General features: G+C 40.2%; 2 protein-coding genes across 2 annotated transcripts in view; one reads left to right on the top strand and one right to left on the bottom strand.

Moving 5' to 3' along the window:
* Positions 1-26,948, bottom strand: part of lysmd2 (LysM, putative peptidoglycan-binding, domain containing 2) — a 391,867-nt gene that overhangs the window by 339,316 nt on the left and 25,603 nt on the right. The gene's annotated exons all lie outside the window — the stretch shown is intronic.
* On the top strand, positions 1,927-24,063 carry tnfaip8l3 (tumor necrosis factor, alpha-induced protein 8-like 3). The gene is made up of 2 exons (XM_062424667.1): positions 1,927-2,240; positions 23,094-24,063. Exons 1-2 carry the CDS (start codon positions 2,195-2,197, stop codon positions 23,654-23,656), a joined length of 609 nt encoding a protein of 202 aa, XP_062280651.1. The 5' UTR covers positions 1,927-2,194; the 3' UTR covers positions 23,657-24,063.

Below are 26,948 nucleotides of genomic sequence, written 5' to 3'. Positions count from 1 at the left end.
TTGAAGCAGTTGCAGTATATCAAAATAGGAGGCAGAAAGTGAGATTCTGGGTGGAGAAACTCGTCTTCTAAACAAACTATTTCTCTGCATGATGTGTAAAATGGTGAGCCAGGAATAAAGCTGTTGTTTGATTCTGATAGCAAAATCTGATTTTAATTGTTGGAAATCTATTGCAGCTGTGCTGGAAGATATCTACAGATGACAACACATTAGCTGTGTTCATGGGAGCAGTTTAACCCAATATTACACAGAATGTTTCCATTAGCTGCTTTGTAACATTATTTAAAACAGGTTTCACTTATTGCTTAGACACTTAAACAACCTTTAAACACCACATTAATATATAATCACCTTTTAAAGTTTATATGGCAAATGTGTTAACAAACAGCCTTTTCATACATACAGCAAGCATGGAACAACGTTAGATTTAAAACTGAGTTTCTGCACCAACCCTGGATGGAATATCTGGCTCTTTAGCTTGTTAAGTGCTTCACTATGTTCACTAGTTAGCCTTTAATTACTACTAAACTTCCAAATGCAATTTAGCCTACCCTGACTTGAACGAAAACCTAGCCCTTGTCCCATTTTATTTTACTGTAGTGTACTTTCTACTGTGATTCTGCATTTTAACTGTCTCTACTGTATTTTTGTGTTTTAAATTATGTTGTTTTTTTGTTATGCAGTGTCCTGGATTGTCCTGTTGTGTGCCACTATCTGGTGCTGAGTGGTGAATCCAAAGTTACTTTTCTCACAGTGTGGGCAATAAATTTCTTCCTTGATCAAAATGTCTTCCTGTTCGCTTGTTGGGAGCTGTGAGGGCTGTCTTGTGGGCTAGAATGCAGAAACTAGACAATAATAAAACTTAACATTTCTTCTTTCGATGCAAAACTGGTATTATGTACAAAATGACTGCGTAATGCCAAAGGGGGTATTGGCTTATAGTACAAACACAGACACCTCAGCTCATTGTCATTAGTTTTACGACTTCATTGTTTCGGTTCACCATTAACTTCCACTCCTTTAAGTATTTTGTTGTCGTTGAAGTTTAGAGAAGCAAGTGGCCTGAAAATTATCATTAGTCGTCGACATCCTGACTATTAAATTTCAGAGTTGTTTTTTATGTAGTACAGTATATGACCGGAAAATTACACAGAGAGGATAAACAAATAATAGACTGTGAAAATAATGGTTTGAATAATGGTTGTTTAGCAACTGATTCTGATTAATGATGTGTCCAAGCGTCCTCAAACATCTATCAAAAAAGAAGGAATGGAAACAAATATTTGGTATGCTCTAGGTGGAAGTGATTGTTAATGATGAGTACACAAGAACTGTATAGTAGTTTACAAGTCTAGTGTTCACGTATAGTGTATCATACAACAAAAACATTGCTAACTGACCTATCACACTTAAATGATCCATATGATGATAACTATAGGTAGTAAAACAGTAACCTGACCTGACATCGCATGACCACCACAAATTGTAAGTGACTGATTTTACAGCCAGTAACAAGGGGTCATGGGATTTTTACTTCTGGAGATGAATTTCAAGTTGCCTTGAATGAGTCTCTCCTATTTCTCTGCTAAAACACAGGCAGCACTCTTACCCAGAGACAGGCAGAGGGAGGGAAAGAGGAAGAGAGAGAGAGAGGAAGACTGCACTTACAGCATACAGAAAGAGGTAGAGAAAGAGTTCGAGTGGAGAGAGCGTGAAGAGGCTGAGTGTGACAGTACCGAATGAGAGGAGGAGGAGGAGGAGGAGGAGGGACCGAGTGGTAGGGACATGGGAGGGAGAAACCGAAAGGGGGACGGGCTGAGAGCGAGCGAGGGGAGGGGGCATCAGAGACGGGGAAAGTAGATGAGAGGGAAAAGGCAAGAGGAAAACTGAGGGAGTCAAGAGAAGAGAGGAGAGGAGGGAGCAAAAGGAAAAGAGAGCTAAAAAAAGGAAAAAAGAAAAGAGGACAGCTCAGCAAATCAGTCCAGTAGCATTCCTCTCACAGCTGCAGTGATCCAGGCTGGGAGGGGAAGTTTAGCTCACCAGGAGAAAGAGAATTAGAAAAAACAAAACAAACAAGAAATTGTGGTCTTTTTTTCTGCATAAAGAAATCAGACGTCTCCCTGGAGAGGAAAGGGAACAAGAAGAAAGAGGAATCACAGAGCTTCTGCAGCCTCCGTGTGTCCTGCAGGAGAAGATGGATTCAGACTCCGGAGAGCAGAGTGACGGAGACCTCTCTCCAGGTAAGTCTCATTAAGCCTAGAGCTCATGACTGTGACTACAACATCAGTTTCTGACATGTTAAGATAACTATACCACAAGCAAATGCTCTCTGCTTTGTTTATTAGTTAATCAACATGATCAGTGGTTTCTTAGTGTCTTTTTTCAGCACATTTTGAAAATTTCCCATATCTGGACTCTGAAGACACCCACATTTGTCCCCCTCATCCACCTCTTCTTCTCACAGAACCTTCCTTGCACTAATTAACAGTTTCCCTACACATCTAAATATGTATTTAACACCCATACAGTGCATTAAGAATCATGTTTTCAAGATTCTTTCACACTTCCACACATCCAGTATCTGTAGTTCATTCCTGAGATGTGTCAATGCTGTTGCTGTAAGCTCTGATGCACAAGCACTCGGATGCTGGTGACCGGCCGAGCTTCGTTGAGCGTGGGGATGAAAGCCTATTCAGTCGCCCCCAGGAACAGGCAAGCTCAAACACGTGCAGCCAGTCTGTTCATCAACACATCAGAGAGAGCAGAGTCTCCCTGAATGCTAAAATCTAATTCTCGATGGTGCATTTCACACCCGTGGAGCATCAAAATGTTTATTGGAAGTTATGTATTGGAGGTTTTATGGTGTCATAGCACAGGGCAAAGATTTCTTGCAATGATGAGAGTAAATATTTGGACTCAAACACTTAAACACTCTTAAGTTTTGTGTATCTCACTGGACATTTCCCAGCATTCAAAGTGCTTGGACGATTTATTGAACTGTGGTCTCATGGAAAATTCAAACCAGGAGATGAAACAGCCTCCTAGAGATAAGTTTGAGTTCAAAGATCATGTATCAAATGTGTCTCCAGGGGGCTTTTATACTGTACCACAGTGTAGCATGCTGAAACAGTTAAATACCTGCACTATATCATACAGAAACTGAAAACGCTATTTTACTATTTCCTTGTAAATAATCAGATTAATGTTTTAAATGACATGATCCTTTATTTGATTGTTGTGACTCCGCCTGAAATTATTTTCCACGGGCAGATCTACAGATGTCAAAAGTTGGACATGTAATTGATTGGCACGTTAGTGATCGTGTATTGATGTGACTGTGTTAATGATGCTCTGTTGAACTCTGACCATCTGTCTGTCCAGCTGGCCCATTAACTGTCTGTCTGTCTGTCTGTCTTTTAGTCAGTTAGGAAGGAGAGGAACCTTAATATCTGTGACCTGTATCATCTTCTGGTTTCTGTTCAGGGTTGAAACATTTACCTGGATTCTCATGAGGCCTCGGCTAGTGCGCCACAGCAAAGCAAATATGTAGAGACAGAGGCTTTATCCATTTCACTTTCATTTGAAGTGATGTACGCTGTTTTCCAGACACTGGGCCAGAAGTAAATCATGGAAACATTTCTCATTTTTCTACAGACATTTTAATCTGCTAAAAGCTTAGCACTGTGGCCAAGTCTTCATAATGTAAGATGAATTAATTCTTACAAGCCTGGATTTTGGCCTATCTAAATCAGTTGATCAATGTTGCACATGTGGAAAGGGAGGGTGACACGGGGACAAAAGCAGAGTGACATTTTCCCCTGTCGATGGTAAGAGAGAAAGAGCCTGACTCACAGTCAAAATGCATCATGCTTTGTGGCCGTGCTGCAGTTTCTACTATTCAGTCCTACCGTTAGTGAACAAAAACTGGTAGAGCAGACTTTGTAAGGTCAAATGTTCTAACAAAACCAGAGCAAAAGTATTTTGAAAACAGGCATATTTTGAAAGTGCTGCTGTACACAAACATGACCCTTAATCCTGGGTGTGTGGATGAGGGATGTTTGATTGATCTACAATTTTAATATGTTTTCTGGCACAAAAACTTAAGCAGTGTAAATATTGAGGTATTTTGTTTCAGTTGGTTTTGACCCTGTGGCCTTCTCCTCTGCCCTTGAGCTGTTTATGGTAGTTTCTATTGAGCGAGACTGCCATTTTAGCATTATACATTCCCATAAATTCACCAGTAGATGCTGTTTATGTCAGTTATTTTTACGTTCTGTATATGGGATATTGCCTTGGAGTTTTACCAGCTTTTACTCAACTTATCTTTCATATATCTTTGCTCCTACTTTCCTCACAATGACTTTTGATAAGCCCCAGGGAACATGCCTGACATTGGCCCACTCAGCTATAGGTTATAATGCCTTCAACAGAAATGGGGAAGTTGTTTAGGTCATGAGAACATCGTTGCTAGGTGACTGATAATCAATAAAATATTAATCCCCAGAGGGAAAACTGGTTTAATTGCCCATGCATGCACAGAAGAATTTAAATAATGGCTGATTGTTTCTTCCCTTTTTAAAGTGAATGATTTTGTGTTTTTTTGCATTTCATGATCATAGTAGTGTAACTCTTAATGAGAAAGACACTGCATTACAACTACTTTCGAACAGTTACAGCTTCCTCAGGGTAGCTTGTCTACTTTAATGACAGTTGGACAACAAAACTCATAACACATCACCTCAGTGTCGTCCTTGCAGCGTATCACTGCACCTAACTTAATTATTAGCCCCAACAGGCTGTACATTGTACAGCCTGTTGGGGCTGTTGGGGCAATCCTTGATTGAATTATGTGAATCATCCCAATAAAGATTAGTAAAATAATGTAAATACACAAAATAAATCTTCACAAATCTACACTAGGAATGAGAAAAAAGGAGACAAGAAAGGGTAACAAGTATGTTTTCAGGGCAAAACTGTGACTACCACAGCAGTCGTTAAACAAGACCTCACCTAAAGGCGTGAGCACAGTGTAGATAGGTGGAGATGGCAACAACACAAAGAAAGCATTTCACATAGCTCAAATGCATTCATATCATGTGGTTAGTGGAGATGTTATCTCCTCTGCTCAGGTGACTGTCACTGTACAAAATGTTGACTTTATAAATAGGCCTCTTCGATTCTAAAGGGTGGTGCCCTTACTGCTGCTATTTTATACCGAGGAAAGCCTCTCTGCCATAAACCTTTGAGCTGCAGTGACATTTTTCAGCATCATATAATCTATGTTTGTCTGGCCTAAAGAAGGCAAGAAAATTCTCCAAAAACATCGAAGAAGGGAAGAATTGAGCATTAAAGCGGACTTTTTTTTTCCTTTTTTTTTTTTTTTTTTTTACAATAGGTTGTCACGTGACAGTCAGGATCTGGACTGTCGAGTTTGACAATCACTCCAGGGAGCAATTCATTTTCTTTCAATCTTGTCTGTTTTTTCTGTGGGCCTTTTGTTGTGTTAAAGCTCAAAGACCGGCCACAATAGACAGAGCTCAGCTCTAACTACTCTGTAAAAAATACCATTTACACACAGACTCACACAAAAGCTAACATTTTTCCCATAATCACCCAGTCAGCCAGTCATGCAACGAGCATGCTGGTGACCATAGCCACAAACTGATTCATACAGCAGCCCTGTCCTTCCTGTGGTGGAGTGGAGATGACCACTCCTGATTATGAGTCAGAGGGAGACTGACTGTCGACACACCTGTTCTGCTGCAGAACTGGTGCAGTCCATAATGATTCTCTTAGTTGTTACAGTACTGAGGGTATTTTTGGCGGACAACAAAATAATCAGCCCACGGTCACTTTTTGGCTGACTAATCATGGTGATGCGAATCAGTATAACACCATAACTCAATCTGCCATCTGCAGAGCTATTTCCAGTCATAAGAATTTATTTCAATTTTTTTATTGAAAGCAGACTTGAGAAGCTGGGTGGCTGTGGCAATAACAGCTGCGGGATTCATGAGGGCATGAAGGCTGTTGCTGTGCTTCTGTAAACAAAAAAAATGCAGATGTTGTTAGATGACACAACTCAAATTTAATCTTCATCAAGGTGATCATCTTCACCTGGTGTTCATATGTTCACAAACTAACTCTACAATTCTTCTATTGCTCTTCCTAATTGCTACTAATCCATACTTCAATAAACACTTCAAAGATGATGAAAATAATCTCCACCATTTACTGCTGTATTACACTGGGCCAGGAGCACCCATGATTGCCATGTTGGCAGACTGGCCACATGCTTTACATATGAGAGACAAGCAGAGTGGGCCAGCCCTGCATACACTGTAAAACTCCCATACACACCTACACACAGACACACACACACACGCTCAAAAAATGCCTGCATTCTTGCTCATTCCCTTCGTCTCGTGTGCACTCCCAACACATGCATCCCTGATTTTTTTTCCCTTTGCCTTTAATCTGGTCTACAGATGGAGAGTGCTCACTGTGTCCCAGCCCTCTCCACACACACTCACACACACACTTGAGACACCAGGAGCTGCTTCTGGAAAATTGTAAAATTGAACTGAGAAAAAAAAAAAGAAAACAGCCATAAGTGGAAAAGACGACTCAGGAGAGAAAGTGTGTTTTTTCCTCTAGCTGCAGCAAAAGACAAACCCTAAAACTCCCAGGTCCCTGACCGGTGTGTGAGTGTGTTTTCTCTTGTATGCATATACATATGCTGACACTGTGGCATTTCATAATCTTTGTGCGACATTTGGAGAGAGAATTGTTTCCCCACGACTGAGCCATTACTGAAACATGGAATTAGACCACAGAGACATTTTGACAAGGCCTCATAGACATACTCAGGAGGAGGAGATGGCTGTGGTTTCACTGGAGGGCCAGGCGAAGCAAAGCAAACAGTCACTAGAGGCATCTGGTGTAAGAGGCAAGCTGTTTGAGGGAGGCTAGTGTGTATTGAGGGAAGGCTGGCATCAGTGGTGCGTTGTGCCTGCACAGGTACCTACTGTAGATTTACAGGAGCTGTGATGCAGGCATGTGTACAGTATATGTGCTGTTATATTTCTTCAGTTGTGTTGACATACATCTATAGTACAATCGTGCATTTTAAGTAAAGTTATTTGTTTCTTTACAGTGTCCAGTTCTGGTTTTTACTTGATATATATGTTTCACACAGATGTTTTCATCATTAGTGCCATTTAAAAGTCTGATGTGTTTGTGGAAGCTACTGCAGTCTGTGTTTGTATAACCTTAATAAACTACAGACTACTTAACAACAAACAGGAGAAAAAAGAAGGCTGCCTTAAAGGGGCATAACATGGTTTTTACAATTTTCTGTCATTCAGATACTGTTTTGATGCCACATATTGATATTTGGTTAATTGTTTCTGCTGTAATCACATGTGTTATGTGTTCTAACATGATTTAAGTTCATGCAGCAGTTAATCCACAGTATATGTACAGGCCAAGTATATTTTAGAGAGGATTATAGGTTTAAATAAAACACATTTTAATTCAACGTTTTCCCTGCCTCCTGTGGACTTGTGAGTACACTGGGTTCCACAAGAACAAGAATTTAGTAGAACAGGCGTAAAAACTAAGATACTTCACGGGTTAAGAGGCCTATAGGAAGTTGGAACATGGTAAAACAGCCACTATGCTGGATATCAAAAGTTAAATATGGTCAAGAAATTTAAAATGTGATCTAGGCATGTACTTTATTATCAAAATAATCTCAGACTTATTGTTCTTTCTTCTAATGGCAGGGAAAAGCAAAACAAAAATGAAGTAGATTGGAAGACAATTACACAGAAAAAGCTTTTCATCCTGGCACAACAGAACAAACAGTGCTGTGTTTATTATTTTAAATCTGTGGAAGGAAAAAGTTGAATACCCATGTTCAGCATATATTGTGATAAACGTATGTAGTGTAGGAGTATGTCTCCTAAAGTTGCTTTTAGTGCACCTTTATAAACTATTTCCCTCTGGGAGGTAGAAGGCAAACCAGCAGCAGAACAGTCTGAAGCAGACGAATGTGGCAATTATACTTGTGGGTTTAGACATTTCATAGGCAATAATGGCAACAGAGAGAAACAAAAATTCCACACTCTGTTTTACTTGAAGGCTGGGATTTTAATTAACTCATAGGAGGATTAGGTTTGGAGAGGGTTAAGTTTAGGGAAGGAATGCAGTCGCTAAAAGTCAGAAACAAATCTACAAATGTGCCTGTATTTATGTGAGTGTGAGTGTGTGGACCGCAGTTATTTCCTGGTCATTAGTTAGTGGTGGGCTGGCAGCCAAGAGAGCAGCAGCACTTTGGCTTAACATTAAAGCATGTCATGCACTATAAGAATCTTCAAGGCCAAAGCTCAAAGTATATCCACTTTTATCACACTAAAAAAGTTGGAACAACCTTTTAATTGAGGCAGCATATAGCTGAAACCCCACTCCACCCCCTTCTCAGCTGGCCTTTACTTCCCTGACATCTATATCACCATGCTTCTTTTTTTTCCTTGAAAAGCTCTTGTACGGCTGTTAAAATATAAACACCTTGTCAAAAAACAAAAACAGCATATGAGGCCAGACATTGCCCCGTAGTGTTTGCCTAATGGTAGTGAATGCTAAATGCTATTTGCTGTATTGCAAAATCTGAAAAGCTTGTAATTTTACAAAGGTAAACCAAAGTGAAAACATATGGGCATGCTGTTAAAAGCCTCATGGGAACTGTAGTTGTTCAATGTTAAAATAAAAACAATCATTGTTTAATCTTTGTCACAAATATGAAGTTCCATTGCTTTTGTTAATTCTTACAGTCGAGTAGTTTGGGATTTGTTGCATAAACATTTTGGGTGTTTGCTGTCTTACTGTCGGTTGAACAAAGAGTTCACATCACTTTGGCACTTTAGTGGCTGGCACGAGACACTTGATACGGGGGCTCAAGAAGGGGGTGTTTTTCTACCAAAAGCACAGGGATGCAAATGATCTCCATTCAAATTTGTTTTATTTACATGTTGTGGCATGATAGCTTGCCTTAGCTACCAGCAAGCTAAGGGTAGCTTTGCCTATATTTGGTTGCTAAGCCTACATGTGGGAATTATCAGGGGTTTTTTTTTTTCTTTTGGTGTTATTCACTACTCAGACAACATGGCTAAGCTAGCTGTTGATGGCCAGGACAGACACAGTATAATTTTCTGTATTTACCTTTTTGCTGCAGGTATGGGGTTTCTGGAGGCCCCCCGTAACTTACAGCCTTATAGCCTACGTCTTTGCTTTTTCAAACTTAATGTATGAATTTAAAAGTTACAAGTACAATGTGTTTGGCAAAGATAACTCCTTCTCGGTTAACATTGGCTGTTGCTGGAGTGTGAACTTCTCCACATCCAATAAAAAACATGACAGAGCTGCTAATGTTAGCCTACCTACAGGACATCAAGGACCAGCTTTCACACAATAGAGAAATACTACAGGCGTGAACCAGGCTTTTCTTAGCATAATCTGTAGCCCAACAAACTATTGCAACATAGTTACTATTTTCTTTATGTTGCGTCTTCTATGTCTTCTGTGTCTTCACTATTCAAGGAAAAGTGAAATACAAATTAAGTCTATTATTATTTTCTTTAGTTATGCTTGGTTACTATTTTAGATGCTAAACTAGTTAGCTGTGCATGCCAACAACTACAGCTTAGGTTAGCAGATAAACACAACATTCTTGCTTGCTTGGGGTCACAGAAACAACCTCCCCAAACTTCATCAGTTCATGAGAAGTATCACTCTTACTACAGCTCAATGCACACATCATAGACCTAAAGAAAACCCCAAAGCTTGACAAGTCTGCTAATCTATTGGGGGCAGTCACTATTCAGAGGAGCAGCTTAGTAATGGTCAGTTAATTACATTGTTCAAGTTATTTGCCCAACACAGTCCAATACAGTACATTTAAATTAGCTTATATACAAAGAATCCCAGGAGCATGTTTCAGCTTTTTAAAAAGACAAAATCACAAACAACAACAGTCTGAGCTACTCTGTAAGTGACCTTCTCTTAAGTTTCCCAGAGCCTCCCAGTAAACTCAGTTAGAGTGGCTGAACTAGTAAACAAACCAAAAGGCTAAAGTTATGGGAATGCTGGCACGGTCTGGACGATTGTGCGTGTTAGTGTGTGTGTGTGTGTGTGTGTGTGTGTGTGTGTGTGTGTGTGTGTGTGTGTGTGTGTGTCTTTGTAAGCGATGCCATGGCATGCTGAGACTTGGCTGAGGCCTATGAGAGGAGCAACTCACCCAGGGCCGGAAAACATTTACTTCCTTGCCACTCACGCTCAGCTCACTGAGGATTTGGTGAGAAATTGACAGAGAGGAAGAGATAGACAAAAAAATAAAAAGATAGACGAGAGTATCATGGAAGACAAAGACACGCTGCAGTCAGTTCTTAATAAAGCTGCAGATGATGCAAAAGGGAGCGAGAGTGAGAATATGTTTCTGGTGTGTGTGGGTCTGTGTCTGACATAAAGGGACTATGACAGCAGCTAGACAGTCAATCAAAATATGGACATATGATTTCACTCTTTCTCTACCAGCCCCACCTCCTCCATTTTTATTTGCATCACTCATCCATACATCTTAGATGAAATGACACATCTGGTTGGGTTTTAAATTAAAAAAAATTAGAGCATAATTTAGAGCATTTTCTAAGCAAACACATTCCCAATTTCCCCCACATAGCCCTTTTCACTTCTTTTCTATTAAGTATGACTGAATGGTGTGAAATGGAAATGTACATATTGCCAGCTTTGCCTGCCTCCAACACCCACTTCCCCTGCTTTTGCCCTTTTCTCTCTCTATAAAGGCTTTGATTAATTATGGAAAAAGTTAAGGGGACTTTCTGTCTGGTTTCAGGCAAGATAAAGTAAGGAAAACCCTATCCTCCCCTGGTTTTTATTAGACCCAGTCTCACAGTCTGTCATTATAGTTCGCACACAAATGCACACCCACACATTTGCACCAACTTTCCATAAATAGTGTACTACTGTTTTATGAATCAAATAATTTCTTGAGTTGGTTTGTGTTCTATCTTTCTAAGCTTCATTTTCCTGTAATCGCGCAATCCAACCTTCTGTCCTATATTGTCTTACATTGGCTGGAATTTTCAGTCTTTGTCGTTTGACTGTAGTTGGCGCCATTGTCTCTGTTTGTCTAGTCACAGTGGTTTCTGGTTCCCATTTTCTCCTCAGCATATTCCAAACTGAGAAAAATGTAAAAAGCACCACTTCATGTGTGCCAAAGAGTTTTATGAGATCTACCTGACACTAGCTGTTTATATCAGTAAACCCAAAATCTAGCTATAGTTTGAACAATTTCCATATTGTAGAAATCATTTACGCTAATAAAAATGTTCAGTATTTTTGCCCCCAACAGCACTCACCTAAAAGCATTTGTCAGCTGATGTCTGTGGCAGAGTAGTTTTCCAGAGAAAGTCCCAGAGGAGGGAAGCAGAGAGGGGAGACAGCCTCCAGCCAGTTCCCATGCCCGGCTAACCAGCTAACCGTGGCCTGGCTTTTTACTTGCTAAACAATGGCAGACGTCAACAACCCACAGCTGGTGAAGGAATTAGCTTTACAGCAGAGGAGAGGTCAAAGGACATGGATCTCACAGGGTCTTGCAGTCCACACTGTATCCTAACAGGATGTCCTTGATGCCACTTCTCATCCTCTGTGGACCAGCTTGTTCTGGTCTTCATAACGAGGAGTGACTGTGATGCGAGCTAAGGGCACAGCTAAAGGTGGAGGTCAAATCGTTGATTCTATCTCTCTTTCTCTTTCCCTCTCCCTCTCCTTGTGACAGGCGATCAGGCCAGCGGCACATTAATCAATCAGACATCTCCCACCACTGCCTCATTTCTCTATTTCAACTATACAGGGACACAGCTATTAAAACTAATAGACAGAGAGGCAAAGACAGAGATGAGGGATGGAGCATTAAATAAGACTGCACAACGGCCAAAGGCAATCTGTTCCCGCCTGATTTAGAGAGGTTCCTAAGTGCTTTTCTCTGGATTGTTAGTCACAGATGAGACACTTAGTACAGTCCCAGCAGGATAAACACACTTGTAGCTCCAAACTGTCTCCTACTGTATGTCAAACGTCTTCATTACAGCTACATTACCATACATCAGTGTGCTGTTATTGACAAACACTACACTCTACTGTTTCTCTACAATTGTCAACCATTATTTATGTGCCATAATGCCGTACCCTGCGATTGGGACCAGGTCTTTCTTGACTCTTGTCTTGACAGATGTCACTTTTCTGACCAACATAGAAAACATAATTATCTGTTTGGTGTATGTGTATATGTGTGTGTGCATGTGTGTATCTGTCCGCAGCTTATTATTATTTCATAATGCCATTCCATTACAAGCTTTAAAGCGCCGACTTTTTCTGTCTTGTTGAGAGTCTTTGCCATTTTATGATTTGCGTTACAACATTCATAGAAACTTTTGGTCTCATCTTGATTACTTCCTTGATTTTTAAGGCTGATACAGATATCTCAAAATGTGAGAGTTTAAAAAAGTGTGATAACAATATTTTAGCCTATTTGGTAACATAAACACGTAATATGATTCAGGCAAAAACCATTGAAGAGAAGTTCAGATGTTTTTGATTTTGGTTCAATAGTGCTGCCATATACTGATCAGTATAAATATCTTGGCTTGAAGCTGGACGAGCAGATGACATTTAGCTCAGTCCGAGGGTAGAGCGCTGGGATCTGTACAGAACAAAGTTAAACAATGTGGTAATTTGGGATTCCATACTTATACGCAACTATATAATTCATGTGCATGTCCTGTCTCTGACTATGCTTCTAGTGTTCAGGGTTTCTGTGAACATGCCAGTTGCAACACTGTGCATCATAGAGCTATTCAATCTTTGTTGGGGATCCATAAATTTACTTAAGTTTTGGCCATGAGTGGAGATATGGGACAGGAACCTTTCAAACATCTGACATAAACATCAACCGCTGCGGCTTTGGGAGAGACTTGTAAAGATGTTAAATCAGAGACTAAAAAAATATTTAATTGGGACATTTCACATGGTCATAAATGGGCAAATGCATTGAAATCCTTATTTATTTGAACAATTTGTCAATCATTTTCCAGGACAGGTTACTTTGTGATATTCAGTAGATTTAATTGTTTCTCATGCATAAGAAAAATGGTCCATTGATATGTGAGATAAATAAAAAATCACGAACTGATTGTCTCATAAATAATAGATACAGTATAGAACCTTATGTGAAGTGTGATTTAAACAAAACACAAATATCCCTTTGTGCACAGTTACATTAAAGAATATTACCATTGGCCCCAGAGACCAGCAAGTTTAATGTCACTCCAGAGAAGGACAGACTGTTGTGAGAGCTACGTGCAATTGAGAATGAGATTTCTTTTTTTCTTTTGCTGCCCTGTGTACAAGAATGGTAAGGTTTGTACCTTTTAATTATTTGTCTTCCATTTATGTTGATTTCTTTGGGCTGGATGATTTTGAAAAACTTGATTTGTGCTTCAGGAAGGGAAGTAGATTTTATTGCCAAACACAGAATATTTTGTTGAAGACCAAGCTGTATAATTTTGCAATTTTATAATGACATGAAATGTTGGACCACTGCAGCTGTACTTTTGGTGTCCTGTAAACCCATGAGGGTTGGGCACTTTGTGTGCATGACATGAACATAAAAGAACATTGAAAAATAGATCAACATAAACAAACATGAATGATAAGGATCTCATGATTAAATGGAACATTTTACAGATGCAACTTGTACGTTCTCTGTCATGGACAAACTATTTCACCAATACAGTGTTTCTAAAACACAATCATACATTTTTGGCCATTTCATGTGCTGTTCTTGCAACTTCTCGTTATATGTTTGTCTCTGTTGGCTGAATATATACACAGATACAATACATCTGCAAAAAATGTATAGCCCTTCCAATATATGGGAGATTTGTTGGTCTGGCTCTACTTTTAAAAATAAATATGTTGAATTTCTGCACTGGCAGTGGCACTTTGGGTAAACAAATACAACCATTTGCTCTTCATCATCCTCTTGTCTGGATAAAATCTCACAGTCTTCCAACAAAGATAGTGACTCATAGGAACAGGAGGATTTAATGAAGCAAAATTAATGAAGCACTTTATCAACATTATACACCAGCTCACTGCCCATCTGTCTGCTTTGCAAGTAATTTCTATGATTTGTAATGATCAATTGATGCATATTTATATTCCCTATCTTTATGTCTTTATATTTTTTGTAAACATGCAGTTTTGTGCCTCGCATTCATCATTTCAGACAACTAAAATCTAGGTCCAAGCAGAGACAGGTAACACCTGCAGAAACCATTAACAGAACAAAAAAAGCATAACATCCATTTTGTTTTGTCGTATGTTTTACACAAAGTTAGCAGTAAGCCTTTTACAAGCCTTGGGAATCTGTTGGGAGGTTGAATCTGTATTTCCTGCAATTAAATTCCAGTAAAGCATGAGTAAGTTCTAACTTGTACATTCCAGTTTCAGCCGGTGATACTAAATGATCTACATCTATGAACTTTAAACTCTGTAACCCCACTTTACACATATGAAAGCTATTCCGGTATCAAAAGTTATTTATTAACCCTAAAGGTCTGAATGCCCCCTCTACATCCTGAGCAGCTGTTAATGGCACGGTGAATGACCTCTTTGAGCACCAGAGTGCCCTTTGGAAACTGGCTTAGTGTCAGATTTTGCATGTCATGAATAATGATAATTCAGCGTACGCCACTGTATTTCACTGTATTTCTCTCTGTTGAAGCCGTATCTTTCTGAATCTTTAATCTATCTTTTCAGATACAAACTCGCACTCACACACATGCATTGCAACAGACAGAGAGTGAGCAGGGGCGGTATGTTTGAGTCATCTGATTAGAGCAGTGGGAGTCAAAAATACACCAGTATGGAGCCTTTGCAGGACAAAGTGAGTGGATAAGAGACATGAAATGACAAAAAAGCCTTTGGGGATACTTCTTCGGCACTGGGTCTGCATTTAGATGAATCCTTACACACTATTTACTGTATGACAATGTGTGTGTGTGTGTGTGTGTGTGTGTGTGTGTGTGTGTGTGTGTGTGTGTGTGTGTGTGTGTGTGTGTGTGTGTGTGTGTGTGTGTGTGTGTGTGTGTGTGTGTGTGTGTTTCTGTCTGTCTGTCTGTCTGTCTGTCTGTCTGTCTGTCTGTCTGTCTGTCTGTCTGTCTGTGTGGTGAAATCATAGAAGTGAACTGACAAACATACTCAATCAACAAGTCGGAAGCCCTCAGCCCGGAGAGTGACACTGGAAAATAAATACGCCTCGCCTCCAGCTCCACTAGTCGAGCTCTGGTACCAGCTGGCACAACGCACCATCCTCTGCTCCCCACTCCAGTCCACTGGCCTCTCAGGCTTGCTTAACACTAACCCTGCAGGCTATTAAAAACCCCTTTATTGCTGCTGACTGACCCTCTCCATTGTTTTCCTCAAGCCTTTTAAATGCAGCCAGAGAGAGTCTCTTATTGGAAACTAGAAGCAGACGAAAGGGCCAAAGAGAAAGTAGTGGAAGTTAAGCTGTCACCCTTGTTTAATTCCATTGAATGAGGAGTATTTTCTCTGACATTGTTTTGGTATTGATATATTGTTGATGTTGTTTTGGTTATTCTCTGCTGAGAAATAGCAGTGCTGATGGATGACAGACTTTATTACCGAGGGCCTCTCCAGGATTTCTTACCACAGTGCGAGCCCGCAAACTGGCAGACTTCGTAGTACAGGATGTTTCTACTGTAGCATATGAAATATGGATACATATAGCTGGAGCAGAAGTCCGGCTTTTTACTGAATGCTGAACACATGAGACAAAATGGGATTAGCGCTGCACTATTTCCCTCATAAAAAGATATTTAAAAAGGAAAATGTCTGGAAAATGATTGCCAATTTAGCATTTACAGGGTGCAAAGAATGGCATGGCAACCACTCCAGAGAAGCATGTACTGGCCGTTAACTTACACAATGGAAAATAGTTTGCAGATGGAAAGTAAATGCACATGGGAATTTAGTGACGGCTTCCATTGTGTTGCAAAGGAAGCTATGCATAGATCAATAGCTTTTTTGTTTGTCTCCGAAAACACTCTTGACCTCGCCCACCTTTCTGCGTCTCTGGGACAGGTCAGTGGCCTTTACGCTTTGTCTGTTTGCACTGATAATGTTAAGAGGAAAGAGAAGTGACAGGTGCTATGCAGTCAAGAGAATGGTAAACAGATTGTTTTTTTCCTTTTTATTCTTCTTCTTGTCTCCTTGTGACTGTCATAAATTCATCGAATACATCCAACCTCACTGAGTATGCCTGTGTGTGAGCACATATCAACATGTGTGGTAAACATATGTACCCAAATCTATCTGGCGAAAACAATCCATGCACCTGTGCTCAGTTTGTTACCTGGTTTGGTCTAAAATATGAGCGCGTTGTCATTAGCAACCGCAAATAGGAAAGCACTGATCAAGCATTGTGTTACCTTGTGTGTGTGTGTGTGTGTGTGGGTGTGTGTGTGTGTGTGTGTGTGTGTGTGTTTCAGATACCTGATACAGTCAGGATCTTGAGCTGTGTAGAAGAAAAAACATTATGTTATACCACAGAAGTGAATGACTCACAGCTCTCCAGGCAAAGGAACCCAGAATAGAAAATAATTTTAAATAATTGTATAAAGGACAGTTACAGCCAGCTGCAGGGTTATTTTTTTATTTCTGGAATATTGTAGAGCTGAATTGTCAGATACAATAGCTTTATTTCACATTCATCTTAGCTGTTAGTTTTATTTAAATATCATTGTTATTGTGGTATTTTACTTTACATTTTCCAACAAATATAGGTGAAAATGAACGATGAATGATGTTTATGTTGCTATATATTATCATATTGTATAATATAAATGTTACGTGTCATGTATTTAATGATTTTATTACTTACATGTAATATTTGATATATGTGATTACTATCAATATGTACATGTTAAAATTAATAGAAACTAACACTAAGTAAGCAGTCTTGATAGTAGGTTGTGATGACTGACTGTATTCAATTCATCTTGAGGTTGCTTTTTCTGCTGTCGAGACATGTAGACAAGCAACACATGAAAAACAGTCACTGAAAGACAGATGCAAACACACACACACACACACACACACACATATTCATAGATTCACACATACACTCAGACACACACAGTTGCCCCAGTCAGACGTGTTCCGGTTGATAAGCCCACAAGTGCCTCCAGCGTTGACTCAGTAAAGGCCAGTCGGCCCTTGTCAGTGTTAGCTGCTGGTCCTGCTAATGGCTCATTCCTCTTATTACTCTGGATCGAGACCAACACAAGCCTCAGGACCCCTTCTCACTGCCCAGCTGCCCTGCACACTGCAAAAAATGTCCACACTAACAAGCCAATCAATTTTATGTGGAGTTTTAAAATAATGTGAAATCTGCTAATGGCACAAAATCAGCCCAATCCACATCCGAGAATGTTGACTGAGCATTTTTTGTACACAGAGGTAAAATTTTAACCTCATGCAATATGGAATATAGCATTAATTAAAGTGGAGCACTGAAGTCAGGCTTGCATTAACTGATAGGCATCAGCTGATTCACCCATGCTTCACTATCACTGCCTTGCTAATCAGCCATTTCACTACCGGCTGATTACTTACTTCCAGGCACATTATATAATGCAGGTGTACAGTGTGGCCATTATAATCTGATACTGTATCTCTTTATGGGCTGTTTGTTGATTTAACAAACATTTAAAGTGGACATGCAAATTTACAAGTATGGGGCTCTACAGGAATATATTTGCATGATTTAGAGTTCTAAAAGCCCCTTATTTAACTCCTCCTGACCCTTTACACAGCCTGTCTGAAACAGGTTGTTTTAGCTCTAATTTGGTCTCTTTAAGGATTGATTAGCCCACTCTGTTCTGATTAGTTGGCCCCCCACGTAGCTGCGTCCCACAGACTTCCAGCTGCTACAGAAATGGGCAGTAGTGGCAGGATTTAACTTCTTTTTCTCATTCTTTACTCAAAATGTCAACTTCAATGTAAACAACACCTTAGCAAAAAAGGCCATGAACAGACGGCCATTTATGGGCATGCACAACGACATCAGCTTGTCGGCAATGAAAACAATGTTGCAAACTATTCATTTAGAATGGGTTGAAAACCTGGCTTTTGGTTTGCAGGGAGCATTTGTACATATATTAACCTCAAGTTTTGAACATTTGACAATGTTTAACATAGATATCCGACATTGTAACAGTATGTTAAGGACAGAAAATCACAAAAAAGCATATTATGTCCCCTTTAATGTTGATGTACGTGTTTGTTAGGCAGGAATTAGCCTGGACAGTCATTTCCTATAAATAGCTAATGCCTTGACATAAGTGTCTCTGACTGAAATGAAAATAAATCAGTCCTGAGGGACATTTTTTGCAGCGCACCACCTTCAGCAGAGCAGGTTTGGCTGTTTTCCATGTTCCACACTGGATGTATGTTCTGATGCAACGCAGCAGAAACTGTTGACTCAGCGCTCTAAAAACATCAGGCGGAACAAAGAGAGACTGTCTAGTCAACAGCGAGAGCAGCGAGCACCTTACTAATCCTGATGTTAAAAGTAAACTTCACCAACTCCCAAAACACCCTTATGTAACCACTTTGATGGGGTGATGGCATCTGTGACTGGCCCTACATTGGCGGTGAATTATGGTCCCAGTTTGTTTTTGGCAACTTAGTCTGAGGTTTTCACATGCCATGAGACATACCCACTTCAGTTTGTGAAAACGTCAGAGCACAAGTGATGCAGAGAAAATAATGAGCAGGCAGGAAAGAGATAAGTTACAGGAAAGACAGTCTCTGGCTATTTCCCCTCTGACAGCTTGGATTTCTCTCTAACTCATACCGACACTCTGGCTCATGCGTGTCACTCATCTCAGCCGCCGGGTGACAGGCTGTATGTGAGTGAGGAAGAGAGCTTGGACTTCTCAGTGTCTCCATGTGTACCTTATAATCAACTACCCTCACTTACTGTATGTGCTAAAATCTCTAGCCAGACTCTGAATCACCCACCTTCTTCCCCAGCGCTGTGACTCGCACCTCAAATAGCCTCATGTCCATTCTTCAGAGTATTTTTTTCCCCCTACACTCCTTCAATTTTGCTTACATTCTTTGCCGCTCTTGGATATGAAAACAGACATGAGACAGGGGTCAAGGCAAGTCGATAGCCACCTGCTGGCCTTCAGAAAAAGGCTTCAGGCTGTGCGGTGGGGGGTGGCAGAAAAATAATTAGTCTACTTTTAGCCCTGCTCTAAAAACAAAGAAGATCCAATCAGGTGTGAGGCACCTTTGTCATTTAATTGCACTGAAGATAAATTAATATAGAAAGCAAAAAGTCACACACTGCAAGGAGAAATCCAAATAGCCAGCTCAGTCATTGGTCTGACAAGGCCGGCTTTATGGAGCAAGCTGTCACCTTTATCAGTGTGCCAGGGTTTCAGAAATCTATCCAGTTGGGTTTCTGCATATCAGAGGCTCACTAGAACAAAGAGCTTCTTCAGAGAAACGGGAAATGAGAGTGACAAAGAGAGCCTGTTGATGAGAGGCACAGATCTGCCTAATGAAAACCACAGTTATATATCCTGGTGTTGCTATTCAAATATAATCAAAACCCACGTATTGCTGTTATGAAGCCTAAATGCATGTTATCAGTTCAGGCTATCATTAACATTTGATATCTCTGAGTGCTGTTTGTGAACTGCAGCCTGCAGGGAGGAGACAAAGACTAATTTCTCTCAGACTGATGTTGACTGAAAGTGTTAAGTTTGTATATAGTTGCTGTAGTATACTCCAGTACTGTACATAAGTTGTGGCCACAGTACAGCAGAGTTGCCTGTACTGATGAATACACAAATAATTATCACCTAAAAAAGGCAGTTTCTCTCAGCTCTATGGCACCTTTTAGCCTATTTTAACAAATTGTTTGGTCGCACTGCAGCTTGCAAATTTACTGTTCGTTGCATTCCCTCAGAAGCCGGTGGAGACCAAAATACAGCTAAAAGGAGAGAAAAAAGGACTCCAAATCAATTCTATTCATCAATCAATTCATCACAACTTATTACAGGTTGATATTTACACATGTTAATGTTGTGTTTGCAGCTTGTTCCACTGCTTCTGGGAGCCTTAAGGCCTTAAAGAGACAGGAGCAGAAACGGCCTGTTTCAGACAGAGGCTGAACTGAGGGGCTGCATAGAGGCCCAGTATAAGATTAATAAGGAGTTTTGTTCCAGTGTTCTCCAGTAAAGCCGCAGAATACAAAATTAGACCTGTAAATGTGTATGATATGTCCCCTTTAAAAAAAACATGACTTTGGAGAGCTTTATTGGATTGTAAAGTAATTGATTGATGGGCTTATTCATATTGATTACGGTCAGGATGCAAACATGGCTGTCTTTTATAACAGTTCACTATGTGTTGCTCAAAGTTTTCAAACCTTTGAGAGGCACAAATCTCCCCAATGAAAATCCACAATTATATATCCTGGTGTTGCTATTCACTCATTATAAGGACACAAAAATGTCTAAATAGGAGCAAACTTTAGTAGTTAACCAATACTCGCAATTTCATTCTGCAGGTTTGACATTCTCAAAATCACCCATCACACTCTCACCTACACTCCCATGAAGCTGTACAAAAGGGCAGTAAGAGGGTACATCAGATCACATGTATTGGGAAATGACTGTAGACAAAGACATTTGCTTTATTAGTAGTTAAATGTCATGTGGGGCTAATTATATGTGCATGAAATGTCATTTTGCTTCAGACGAACACATGAAATGTCACGTCTGTACATTCACATGAAATGCCACGGATAGAGTTCCTCCCAATTGGGCAGAATTCAACCTGAGTGTGTGTGTGTGTCTGTGTGTCTGTGTGTGTGTGTGTGTGTGTGTGTGTGTGTGTGTGTGTGTGTGTGTGTGTGTGTGTGTGTGTGTGTGTGTGTGTGTGTGTGTGTGTGTGTGTGTGTGTGTGTGTGTGTGTGTGTGTGTGCATACACACACACATACACACATGCAGATGACAGGACGTTGGTGTTAAATCTGCATGGTCACATAGCTGTCTATTTTAATAAAAATTATAATGACAACAAAGCAGGTGTTCCTCTTTGAATTTGGGCTCATCTGCTGCTCTGTGCGGAGCCTACTGGGCAATGACACCCCCGTCCCCTATCTCTCTGTCTCTCTGACAATGTGCGCAGGGAACAGGAGGAACAAGTAAAGCCTCTTTCCTTGGCTTTAATCATAATAGGAGTTATCTGGTGTGTAATTTGTAGCTGGGTGGCACCTAAATAAAACCCCTATCTGTCCTCCCACTCCTCACATTCACACAGACACATGTTAGGCTGTTGGCATCGCTATATGAGGACACCCTCAGCCTTTGATGTTCTCCTCTAAGATAAATTGCGACAGCAGTAGGACACGGCATAAAACTGCCATCAATCTGGACTTGTAGAAATACAGTGTGTGTAGGGGTTCTTATCGTACAGCTGTTTGATGTTATCCAGAGCAGATAGTCGTCCCTCCCATAGTCAGCCCACCACACCACTGCCAGCTCCAGGAAGGACGCCGCCCTGCTGTAGAATGTGGCTACACCACGTTTCATCTGCTCAAAAAAGGTTTTCCTCAGTCTGCGCTCTTTTAGACTCCAAAGTGAGTTCCTTTTAATTTTTTTTAAAAGTCTACAAGTCCCCTCAAAGCAAAACAAATAGATATTTTTTGGCAAGTAAGCTTTTCATCAGCCTCACGTCTTTCTATGCAAGTTCAGAATAGATGGATTTAGCCTTCATTCAGGCCAAAAAAAACAGAATCATCAAGTTAACTAGGATCATATTAGAGCGCCTACTGTCTTGTTACACAAAATAAGTAATAAAGAATAAGAAGAAAGAAAAGAATCACTGTCATTCCTTTGAATAAGTAGAAAATCTATTCTTAAGAGCTTTTTTTTTAGCACACAGTTCTTTATGCAAGGACAAAGTAATGTCAGTGAACACTGGAGGAAGGACCCTTATTTTTAATACAATGGCTCAACAGAGTTGAAAAAGCCTGTTTGTCCAGTTGGAAGTCAGCTGTTATATGTAAACATATTAAAACATACTGTAAAACTGCTCCATCTGTTCCCTACTTTTAGTCAGCTGTTCTTTTTTTTTTTTTAAACAAAAAAAAACTGAACCTTAACATTCAGCACTCATAAATGTTCTTATAGACATAGACTCTTACCTAAAAGTAGAAGTCAAATTATTTGATTTCAGTCACCTCACAAGGACAATTTGGCAACTTTGCAAAATGATTCCTCAAAAAGATACAGAGAGGTAACATTTAAAACCTTCAATATCCTGAAATAAACAACTAAAGAACATTACCTTGAGTTTATCTTTGGACAGAGACCCTAGCCTTTTAATAAACAACTTGCATTATTTCAGGTATATTTATCTGCCTGGAACATCAAACGGCAGACAGTCAAATTTAGCTAGTGAACATGCTGTACAGTAGTAGACTATTTAGCAACAAAGGAGCCTGATATTACCCTCAGGATATGGTGGATACTGAAAACGAGCTGACAGAGAGAAATATTTGGATTTATATTCATTTGGGTACCCAGAAATGTGACTCCAAAATAATGTTGTATGTTGTAATGTTGTTGTTGATGTGTAAATAGGCTGTTTGCCAACATGTTCACATTAACAAGTATGTACTATGATAATTTGTTATGGTTGTGTTAATATCATTTTCCAGTGCCCCCAAGTAAAAATGTAACTTAACACTGCTCTAAATTATCGGTGCATGAGGTCTTACTTTAGTAGGATCATCATCTTACCTCTTCTCTTTGTTGTCTTCACTGTCACCATACACAGAAGATTTCTGACCTTTAAGATTAACCCTTTGCCTTTCTCTGCCTTTCTCTCTTTTCTTTCATTGCAGGACAGGAGAGCTTTAACTCACGCTCCCTGGCCATGCAGGCCCAGAAGAAGATCCTGAGTAAGATGGCGACCATGGTGGTGGCCAACATGCTGACAGACGACACCAGCAGTGAGATCTTGGACGAGCTCTACAAGGCAAGCCGGGAGTTCACCAAGAGCAAGAAGGAGGCCCACAAGATCATCAAGGATGTCATCAAGATCGCCCTGAAGATCGGCATCCTCTATCGCAACCACCAGTTCAGCCCAGACGAGCTGGACACAGTGGAGCGCTTCAAGAAGAAGATGAATCAGGCGGCCATGACAGCGGTGTCATTCTACGAGGTGGAGTACACCTTTGACAGGAATATTCTGTCAGAGCTCCTGCTGGAGTGCAGGGACCTGCTTCACACCCTGGTTGAGCAGCACCTGACCGCACGCTCACATGCACGCATCGATCACGTTTTCAACCATTTTGCCCATGGGGAGTTCCTGGCTGAGCTGTACGGGGACGGAGAGGAGTACAGACTCTCTCTGAGAAAGATCTGCAACGGCATCAACAAACTGCTGGACGAAGGAACGCTTTAACCTTTCACATCTGACCTCTTTCACCTCTAGCTCTTTCTCCCCTTGCTCCTCATCCTCTCTTGCTGGTGTCTCCTGCCTCCTCCTGTTTCCTTTTCAACCGCTCACCCCTGACCGCTCGCGTCCCCTCCTTTCTTTTTCCCCTCGTCTTCTTGTTTCTTCTACATCCATTTCCATGGAGCTAGTTGTAACATCCTGCTGCTGTGGTTCAATGAGGGATTTTTTTTTAGACTGTCTTTCGACTCAGTGGATCATTGCTGCACACTGGGACAGCCTGTATCATGTTGTATGCATTCAAGCATTCTAAGTCATTCCCTTTGTGTGCAAAAGTGTACTGTACCAATGGCCAAAAAACATGCATTAAGTATATTTGGATATGGAAGATAATCAGTAGTAGTAATCAGTCTCTCTCTTTGTGTGTGTGCATGTAGGTGTGTGTGTGTGTGTGTGTGTGTGCGTGTGTGTGTGTGTGTGTGTGTGTGTGTGTGTGTGTGTGTGTGTGTGTGTGTGTGTGTGTGTGTGTGTGTGTGTGTGTGTGTGTGTGTGTGTGTGTGTGTGTGTGTGTTTGTTTGGGATTTGCTTGAATTGTGTGTTTGTACATAAGACCAACTATGACATGGTGTGTGTATTATGTATCTTTTGTCAACCTTCTCTACAAGGGTGTAACACTTGTCTTTTATTAAAGATTTCTTGTAAACATTATTTTGCAATTCTTCTGACAACAATATCTCCATAGGAACTGGGAAATGTTTTAGGAAATATGGGCTTCTTGTTGGCCGTCATTATAACGATTTTTCTCTCATGAGGTCAAATCAGCTGCCAACATTAGCCACTTATGCTTAGAATAATACCTTAAATTCACTGAGAGATTGAAATAATTAAAGATATTGCTGCCTATTTCCTAGGGGAAAATGGCAGCAATAACAGAAAATGCATGGATGGATTGGATCTGGAAAATAAGCCGCAAATGGTCCATTAAGCTACTAGTTTCCTGTCCATTTGACACACATGCACAACAGGCATACATTTGCCAATGCTCATTTTCAAATGAGCAGCAAAATCAGTGATTTGTCATTTATGGTTCATTAGATGCCCTCTGGTCTACTCTGCTCCCCAATCCAGGAAAACATATTACTGGTGGCTTGGTGTGATTCCAGCTGACTTATTTTGGCTGCCAGTAGAGAAGAAGTCCAGTTTTATGCCTCTGTCTCCTCACAGAAACACAAAACAAACAGACCGCCCACCCATTAAGCATCCACTTGAACTCATTCACTGGTAGGCACACACATACACATCAAATTAGCTATGTGTTTACAGTCTATTAAAATGCAGTAGGAAATTAAAATGAAGATGGCATTCATTTGACGAACCACAAATTTAATTTGCTTCTGTTTCCTCTTGTTCTGTTTGGTTTCCAGGTTTTTGAATTAGAGAAAATAGAGCGAGTGTGTCAAACACTTAATTCATAATAAATTCATAGTCAATAAATTCAGATTGACAATCTAATTAGAGAACTGTTACATGAGGACAAAGATACCGCACACACACTGGAGCCAGGGGAGGGTTAGATTAGCTGAGCATAAAGGCTGCTAACATGGGGAAACAGCTAGCCTGGTTCTGGATGAATTAATTCACCTACCAGCACATCAAAAGCTCATGTATTAACATCTTATATCTTATTTGTTTCCTCTGACCAGAAACATACGTTTACAAGTGAAATTGTGTGGTCTCCTGGCTGAAACTTACAAGGATAGATATGGGGGCGGTATGTAATTCTTGGCAAGAAAGCAAAAAATGCATATTTCACAAAATGCTGATATGTTGAGAGGTAGCACAGCAAGGACAGTATGTACTGCCCTTCTGTTTAGCTTGGAGACTTACAAGAGGCATTTTTTTTAAAGAATAGTCAAAATTGAAGCAGCAAAGCCCCAAGAGATGGTGACTTTTATTCCCTAACATGGGTCAACCATCATGTTCTCCTTAAATATGCCAAAAAAACAACATAAAATCAAATTAAATATATTCTCACTACAATGTGTTGAACCAAACTCATTCTCACAAGTGCAGCTGTTCAAGAACAAGCACACATACTATCTTCTCAACATCAAGGCGGGGTGGCGAACTGAACTGAACATCAGAGGATGGGGAAGGATCCATGCTGCACAACATGTGATGTGTCAAAATGTCCTTGAGGACCACGGGGAACTACTGGCCGATTCCCTGTAAAAGCCGAACGCTGGTGAAATGCAAAACTAGTAAATCTGGTAGAACTAAAAAAAGGAAAATGTTATGTAATTATAAACCAGGGCTGGCAGTTTGACAGATGTGCAGTGGCACTTAACTTACTATTGAGTTTTATTAAACCAGTTACTATGAAAACAAATAACACTACAGCTCAAATATGTGCATTTTTCAGCCTCATTCCTCTTTTCTGATTCCTCATAAATAACTTTTCTGTCTAGTCTTTTCTTTCCACTGTGGAGTTATGTGAATAAGAGGAACGCATTGACCTCTAGTGGTGAAATGACTCTTCACATAGATGAATATTTCAGTAATGTGGATGCTCTTCAAACTGACTGCAGTCAATCATCTAAAACATAGTAAGAGATTAGAAAATAACAGGCTCATGTCAAGGTTTTATTATGTTACATTGTTTCACAGAAATGTGTTTTGCTGTTCAGATGAAACAAAGAAAGCACTTTCAAATAGGACCTATTCACTCAGGCCTGGTGACCACAGATAGCAATCTGAACAAAACAATGAATCAAACTGAATCAACATGTCTACTCAAAGGGTTGTTTGTCTCAAATAACCACAGGGTTTCTTCCAAAAACATTGAACAAAACGACTGTGTTCTCTGCATAGTGTTTGAAAAGCCTGCAAATAGATGACATATCAAAAGCTTCCCCACTGAATTTCCTCTGAAATGGATCCTGAAGTCACTGCTGAAGTCTTTGAAGTCTTATAAACATTTTGCCCTTGGGTCTGACATAAAAAGAAAATTCACATCCTCCCTTCTCTGCCTTGTTCTCTAGGGACCGATCCTGTTTAGACCTTCCCAAAGGAAAGAACGTCAGCGAGTGTCACACAAAGAAAAACACAAATAAATACAGTATCAACCGTGTGACCTGCCACCTTTCCATCCAAACATATACTCACTGTATACACAAAACCACACATTTTCATATTTTTGTGTTTGTTTTCCTCAAACTACATTCAAATGACTTCAGGTCAGGTCATACCACAAACAGAAACATAACTAGACCTTTCATGCAACAGGAAAAGTCGGCTTTGA

The sequence above is a fragment of the Scomber scombrus genome, chromosome 1 (assembly GCF_963691925.1).
Source record: "Scomber scombrus chromosome 1, fScoSco1.1, whole genome shotgun sequence".
NCBI classification, from domain to species: domain Eukaryota; kingdom Metazoa; phylum Chordata; class Actinopteri; order Scombriformes; family Scombridae; genus Scomber; species Scomber scombrus.
This window is presented reverse-complemented; position numbering and strand designations above follow the sequence as displayed.

What these genes read in the sequence shown, in the direction of transcription:
- tnfaip8l3 (XM_062424667.1), top strand. Translation starts at nt 2,195, where the DNA reads ATGGATTCAGACTCCGGAGAGCAGAGTGACGGAGACCTCTCTCCAG. An exon ending in TGACGGAGACCTCTCTCCAG is followed by an intron (nt 2,241 to 23,093) that starts GTAAGTCTCATT and finishes CTTTCATTGCAG; the next exon opens with GACAGGAGAGCTTTAACTCA.